Genomic DNA, 7,098 nt, shown 5'->3' on the forward strand with positions numbered 1-7,098 from the left:
ACATGTAAAGTTTAGCTGAAATTCTCAAGTACAATGTTAAGATTATGCTTGAGTATTTATACTCTGTAGTACTCCTATCATGCATTCAATTAGAATTATTTTGCAACTATACGTACACAAAATGTAAATAGCATGAATATCGCATTTAACATACATTCAACTTCTAGAATTGGCACCTTGACGAGTTACATTTTAAAATGTGGCTAAATGCATTAGAAAGAATGAAGAATATTGATCACTAATACTGTTCTTTGGGTATTTAAGAATGATATTATGAATTTTGAGGCTATTTTTACATACATTAAAGTTGAGAAAAAAATGAATACAGGAGCATAACTGTCATGAGTGTTTTTTTAATTCAAGGATTTAAAAACTCTCAAAGCTGCTGATTCATGTAGTTTGTCCTTTTCTGGCAGAATTAGATGTTTCTCCTTCCCCACTTGGTAATACAGGAACAAAAAAGTCCAAAGTGATCCTTCAGTTAAGTATTACTATGTTGTAGTGTTTGTAAAATGGATATCAACTGTAAGCTAACTTGAGATCATGCAGCTAAAAAAGTATTTCTTTTGGTAATTGCTACAGACTCACTGTGATATGTTAATTCTGGGAATAAAAGTTTGCATGTAAACTTTGGTGGCTCTGGACTTCACACAAAGTATCTTACAAACAAAAAAATGAGTCAGGTTTCAGCTTTGTGGTTTCTTAAAAATCAAAACTACATTGATCAATTCTAAAAACTGTTTCTTCATTCTGAACACCAATAAGAGAATATTTTTGTCCAATTTTGTCCAACCCATAACAGAATTTGCGTTAAAACCCAAAACGTAAACCTCTTAAGTAGCTAAACACTATAGGGTTCCCTAAAAAAATAAGCAAAACATGAATTTAAGGCTTCTTTTATTTTTATGTAAACGTTCAAGATACATGTCAGCAAAAAGAAAATATCCAAGGGCAACATCCAGGGCTGGCCCTGAATAGACAAAAATATATTGTATTAAATGAAAAGTCATGATAAAATGCATCAACTGAGTTTTGCATTTTGTCTAACATTTTATATTTGAAGAACAGAAATCAACCATGGAGAAATAAAAGGGTAACTACCACGAAGAACAAGAGGAGTCACAGTGCTGTGAGTTGTCAGGGGTACAACATATGCAGTGCAAATTTGTGTCAATTTGACTGAAGAGAGATCACAAAAGAAAACCTTATTTGACACTGTGTGTATTCTACCCCCCACCACTGATGCCACAATGTCAACCTCATGTCCATGTTTTTTCCTCTTGGTGTGTATTTTCCAGAGAACCACAGCATCCCAGGATTTAGCTAACAGCAAAAAGGTGATTAGAGATGCTATCCGAGTCCAAGTAAAGCGTATCTGCCAGATTTCTTGGCTCGTTCCAGGGCTCCAAAAAGTTAGAAATCATCATCATCATCTGAGTCCATCACCCTCTGTCTGTTGAACTGGCAGAAGAAAAAAAAATTAAGCTGGACTACAGAAAACTACAAATGCACCAAAGTATGCAACATTTCTGGGAACTTACTTTGACAGTCGTTTTTTTCTCTGTTTGCTGGCTGACTTTTTCTAGGATTTCAATCAAGCCTGACTCGGAAATCTGACAAGAGAAAATATGGTCATTGCACTGCTGCCATGTGACATTCACACTACTTCAGGCTTCCGGAGTCTTTTTCTTACCTTTCCTCCCAACTTTCCAAAACGAGCCATCTGAATGAGATAGTTTTCAACTGCTTTGGCCTTCTCTGGCTTCACCAAAGCAAGATTGCTTACTGAAGAAAAATAAAATAAGTAAACATGATTCATTTCCAAAAGGAAAGTTTCAACAGGCCAAACTATGAATATGAGAGCATACTTACATCTGGCACGGGCAAACTGGTCAAGAACTTGGGCCAAAATAGAGTTCCTCATGTCAGTTTCTCTGTAAATATAAAGTAATTATATTCTCACATTAGATCTATAAAATACAGTTTGGATATAAGACTGATATCAGTAAAAAATAAAACATACATCCAGATCTAATTGTTTTTTAAATAAACTGCGATTCTGGAAAGGTTGATAATTCAGTGAATAGATATTCAATTTAAGGGCTGTTTATCTGAGTAATAAAGAAGTGTCCAGAGCTGCAGAGAAGTAAATGTAGAGTATATAAATAAATAATAATCACTTTAATTATTGAACACAGCTCACCTTTGTTTGGCCTCCTCTCCTTGCTGATTATTTGAAGCATCCTGGAAGAACATGTGAGACAAATACAGTGGGTTAGAGGGAGACTACACTAACGACATGTACAATACATGTATCAAGGCAAGAACTATGTATGTAGGGACACTAATTTAAAAAAACAACAACATCTCAGTACTCACTGGAGAGCAGACTATGTAATGGTGCCAGTTTCTGACTCAAAATAAGGTCTGTGATATTTCATTTCATTATGGATTACTCTACAGATTGTTTTCTCTGTAAAATAACAGAAAATTGAGAAAAATGCCAGCTATTGTATTATCGTTTTATTTCACTGCTATTATTGAAAAGTGCATTGCCATAATGACAATGTTTTATGACCCAGCCCTACATAATATTACATTATAAAGGATACCACAGTAAGCATATGTTAAATACTATCTTACAACCTTGCAGCTTAACAGTTAGTATATTTCCCTGTATGTTGTAATAATAAGCTTACAAAGAAATAAACTACATTAAGATCAGAAAACTGTCCACTATTCTGGGTTAGCAGAACAGTAGATTATCTCGTTAATAAAGGAAATATTCAACCTCAGTCACGTGAGTCAGGCTATTGTCTCGTGGATTCGTCATTTTAACAGGTTTCTAACTCGTTTTGCTCCGATGAGGTTTTACACAGTTGGATCGCTGCATCACAAGAGATTCAAAGCTAGCAGTGAGACGATGCTGGGTATTATTGTGGTTGCTACACATCATAGCTGATGTGAAACGGTTCACATACTTTAATAGCATCATAGACTGTGTTTAAATAGTCAGCATGCACAGTGTGTTCCCTGTGTGACAGCTTCACGCTGGTTGACTGATTTAGCTCCACTAGCTAGCAGCAACATGAACCCAGCATCTCCTTATAGGGCGGCTGCTAGCACGCTCCTCGGCTGATGGTGACTCTCTCACCCCGTGTTTGGCCTGAAGTTCCGCCATCCTCTGCCGCCGGATCGCCTCTAACTCGTCGTCCGCCATGTTTTCACAAAAGGAATATGGAGCTAAAGGTCTGAGGAGGTGAGAGAGTGTTGAGCTGAAGAAATCAGACTATTCTCCCATCAGAGCCAAGGCCCTACCCAGCCGCAGGAAGTGTAGTCGATGTGGATGAGACTGATCCATCCAGCACGCAGGGGGAAGCAAGCGAGCACAGAGCAATCATCAGCAGAAGAAGTGGTGGAAACTGTTCCAAAGATTTTCCTGGTTTTGGTTTTAATTATGAGGACGAAGGTTAAACTCTTTAAGATAAAATGAAATACATTCCCTACAATCGATAGTTTTAGTGTTGCTTTTATTATTGTATTGTTTTGTTTTAAATAGATACACTTAGTTTACTTAACTTAACATATTTGAACCCAAGTATGTTTTAAAGTGGGGCATTTAATAATTCAGTTGTGGTGATGTTGAAGTCACATGCTTGTGGTGTAATCTTATAATGGGTGTAGTTTGTTAATAGATTGGTTTTTTTTTTAACTTCTGAATACAAATAAATGCACCATCCCCACTGAACAGATAATTATGAATTTGTGGATATGTATAAAATTAATATTCTTCTGGCATCTTTACTTTACTTAACTTGGCTACTTTTGCCTCTTTACAAACACAGAAAGAGCATGAATCACTTCCATTGTTACACAAGAAAAACACATCTGATACTAAACACTTTATTCAATAGATTAATTAAGATATTGTATGCTGTACTGACTGTTAAACAGATTTTAAACATTGTGTTAATAGCCCAAGTACAATTTATATCAGGAACATGGTTTATTCAACTAGAATATACTCACATTGAATATGAGATCATAATTAAAATGCAATGATAATTTACATGGAGGATTGTGTTTTATCATTGTGGGACATGTCACTGCCTGTTTTGACAGATGGGGTAGTCTCAGGACTTCATCCCATCTAACCTCTAGCTCCCTCTGTAGGTACTGTAAGAGAAACGACTCAGCAGCAAGGGGACATGGTACTTCACTCCAGGGTCATTTATAGTAAAGACGATCTGCAACAAACAACAAATATGATCACACTGATTGGCAAGACTGTCATCATATTCATACTACAGGTTAAAAGAGGATACACATACAATGTCAAGAAAAAAATATTTCTTCACCTCAACATAGGGGTAAAAACTGGTGTCGCCCGTACTCGCCCAGTATTGAGCGGTTTCAAAATGCAGTCTATACACACCAGGGGTGAACAGTTCTTTTGTGATGAGCCCTGGACAACGTCCATCGTCATTAGTGGCCCTGTTGAGACACAAGATGTAAGATATGTGATGAAACTTGCAAGAGTAATGTTTGAGACTCTGAAATGAATCTATGATCAGTTTTTTTCAGGTTGTTACCCGGTGGTTATCGTTGTCCAGTCTTTGGTGCAGGGGTCTTGTCGAGAGAGGCTGAGGGCCATGTTTGAAGCAGGGATCCCCAAGGCTGTATTCAGCACGTGAGTGGTGAGTGGACTTGCCATTGTTGTGCTCTACAGACCAAGGGACCACTTTGAATGGATGAGCTCACATCTAAAATAATTCTCACACATACTTGACGAGTGACACAATTATTTTCAGACAGGCCAAGTTTTCTCAAATAAACACTGAACCTATGTGATTTTTAATTATCTTTGCCAGGTTATTCCAAATTGACCAGATCTGAATTTTCACATCTAATTGAAGATGACAAAGAGAAACTGAGTTGACACTGAGTCGAGTATCCTGATGTTTATAAGGATTTTAGGATTGTGATTCTGTTTCTTTCATCAGAGACAAGCATCAGAGCACAACAGACAATATGACAATAATTCTTGAAATGCAGATTTGTAGTTTTATCTGTCATCAATTAATCTTATCTATAGACAACAAGCATTATCAAACAACAGGACGTATGTAATTATTAGAGGTCAGTGTGCCATAATAAGTATAGTAAGTTTATTTGCATAGCTCCTTTCACACAAAATCACAGTGCTTTACCACAGTGTTATAACAACTGAAGTCAACCTTAATGGTAGAGTGGTTTCTTACCATGACTTAGTAAAAACAATACCAGGTAGTTGTTAATTATATCTGACTGTAAATATAAATGTAATGTAAATAAATACCCTGGATATAATTTAATAGTTATGTCTCTGAATTTGATGAGTCATTTCATCAAACTATCTCCACAGCCACAGAGTGCATCTACTTTCTGTATCATACAGTAATCAGTGCAATCTAACTCTTTCAATGTATAACACTGTGTAGCTTCACATTCATCATGTTGAGTCAAAAATCTTTGACCATGTGTTTTGTCAGAGTTTTGTGCTTACCTTATTTTCAGGCAAAATATGACCCTCCAGTTTCTGCAGCCTGGACACACTCATGTGTGCTGAAGAATGCAGTGAGTGGATGAAACTAGGTCAGCAGTTTTAACTGAGAAATGTAATGTTACGGTTTATTTAACAGCATCAGACTTCGGTAGCATAACTTGTGCCCTGTTCAGCAGGCATGTGCTTATCTCTTTGTCAACAGACAACCAGTTTTGCAAGAGTCCCTTTAGTCACACTTTGCCTCCAGCACTTTGAACTCAGTGGAAATGAATGATCACAGTCGACTGCATTGAGACGGGGGCTCATTTGAAGTGGCACGACTGATTGGAGTAAAAGAAAGTCTTTGATTTTCTTACCTCGGCAGTTTTAAACCTTACTAGTTGTCCTCACCTACAACTTCCTGCTTGAATTTCCTCACTGAAAGACATGTGCTCTGTCACCTCCCCCCACACACCCTCTACTTCTCTTGACAGTGAAATACACATCCAAGAAGTGTAATATTCTCAAATTTAAGGGATTGTTTGGTGCTAAAAGTTGGAAACAAGCAATGTGTTTCAAGTAGTCAAGTCTACTGTGTGTTTATTACTGTTTAATAAATGATATGGTAAAACTTTGAGAATGTCAGTAAGTGATCTGGTCAGAGAGTTTGTATGTACACTACATGAACCACAGGACAGCTTTGAGGTAAATGTTAGAATTCAATAACAGATTTGCCTTCACTTGTGAACTGAACCTTTTGACTTCATTAGAATAAAAATATATAATTTTTAAACTACATTTGTTTGCACCACACATTAGGTAATACTTCAAAAGCTTTATTGTATGTGGTATTTCTTCTTTCAACTCAACTCTACTTTTATACCTTATCAACCATCAACTTCTTCCTTTCTGTGTGTCTGTAGCATCTCAGCTCTATAAATCTTTGTCAGATATCTAAGTTGAATTTCCAGAGTGAGAGCTGGTGGTAAAGAGGCTGAAGGTGGAATTGTCCTTTTTTCAGATTTTGTTTCCGAGCATTGACTCCTCAGCATGTGAGAGAATAACAGACTGAAAGTATCTCACAGAACTAATTGACTAATTTCATCTTTTGACCTGTTTCTGAACTGTCTGACATTTCTGGATTATGACACTGACATCATTTTAGATTTGTTATTCTTTTTAGGATAAAAATTGTCTGGGTGGAAAATGTTGCAGTGTGAGTCTGGTTCATGTTGCTGATATCACACACACTCTCCTGTGGGTCAGACCTATGCTGAAACCATCTGTGTTTCAATGAGATATGTCACTATGAGATCAGTGGCTCTAATGATCCACTCTGTCTCAATTTAATATTTTCCATTATCTTACCTCCTATCCCTCCTCAGTTCAATTACTATATGATATATTTTCTCCATATATCATTTGCACGCCTCAGATTGTTGCATATGTGGTCTAGTTTGGTAACATGAGCAATTTTACAATTTCCTGATTTCACATAATTTCCAAATGTCTGTTTCTTCTTCCACTTATTTCCTCTGTATCTGTCGGAAGAAAAAAACACAACCATATACTGC

General features: G+C 36.7%; 2 protein-coding genes across 4 annotated transcripts; both read right to left on the minus strand.

The window, feature by feature from the left end:
* Positions 1–880: 880 nt before the first annotated feature.
* pdcd5 (programmed cell death 5) lies at positions 881–3,394 on the minus strand. Its single transcript, XM_069523275.1, has 6 exons — positions 3,155–3,394; positions 2,204–2,244; positions 1,873–1,934; positions 1,694–1,785; positions 1,542–1,613; positions 881–1,461 (listed from the first exon to the last, which is right to left on the minus strand). Exons 1-6 carry the CDS (start codon positions 3,218–3,220, stop codon positions 1,414–1,416), a joined length of 381 nt encoding a protein of 126 aa, XP_069379376.1. The 5' UTR covers positions 3,221–3,394; the 3' UTR covers positions 881–1,413.
* Positions 3,395–3,889: 495 nt separating this feature from the next.
* On the minus strand, positions 3,890–5,987 carry uraha (urate (5-hydroxyiso-) hydrolase a). Of its 3 annotated transcripts, none has more exons than XM_069523252.1 (5): positions 5,902–5,987; positions 5,546–5,648; positions 4,593–4,723; positions 4,359–4,494; positions 3,890–4,247 (listed from the first exon to the last, which is right to left on the minus strand). In XM_069523252.1, the coding sequence occupies exons 2-5, from the start codon at positions 5,597–5,599 to the stop codon at positions 4,158–4,160; spliced, it is 411 nt and encodes a 136-aa protein (XP_069379353.1). In that variant the 5' UTR covers positions 5,600–5,648; positions 5,902–5,987; the 3' UTR covers positions 3,890–4,157. The 3 variants fall into 3 exon arrangements, with proteins under 3 accessions (XP_069379353.1, XP_069379362.1, XP_019954278.1); XM_069523261.1 differs by having other exon boundaries at positions 5,546–5,604; positions 5,902–5,985; XM_020098719.2 differs by having other exon boundaries at positions 5,546–5,987.
* Positions 5,988–7,098: the final 1,111 nt, after the last annotated feature.

Source organism: Paralichthys olivaceus, chromosome 1, assembly GCF_024713975.1.
Source record: "Paralichthys olivaceus isolate ysfri-2021 chromosome 1, ASM2471397v2, whole genome shotgun sequence".
NCBI lineage: Eukaryota > Metazoa > Chordata > Actinopteri > Pleuronectiformes > Paralichthyidae > Paralichthys > Paralichthys olivaceus.

Coding starts and splice junctions, on each gene's coding strand:
- pdcd5 (XM_069523275.1), bottom strand. CDS start 3,220: ATGGCGGACGACGAGTTAGAGGCGATCCGGCGGCAGAGGATGGCGGAA. Junction 1,786..1,872: donor CCAGTTTGCCCGTGCCAGAT/GTAAGTATGCTC, acceptor ATTTTTCTTCAG/TAAGCAATCTTGCTTTGGTG. Junction 1,614..1,693: donor TTGGAAAGTTGGGAGGAAAG/GTAAGAAAAAGA, acceptor TTCTCTTGTCAG/ATTTCCGAGTCAGGCTTGAT.
- uraha (XM_069523252.1), bottom strand. CDS start 5,599: ATGAGTGTGTCCAGGCTGCAGAAACTGGAGGGTCATATTTTGCCTGAA. Junction 4,495..4,592: donor TGGACAACGATAACCACCGG/GTAACAACCTGA, acceptor GTGTCTCAACAG/GGCCACTAATGACGATGGAC. Junction 4,248..4,358: donor GTTTTTACCCCTATGTTGAG/GTGAAGAAATAT, acceptor TGTTTGTTGCAG/ATCGTCTTTACTATAAATGA.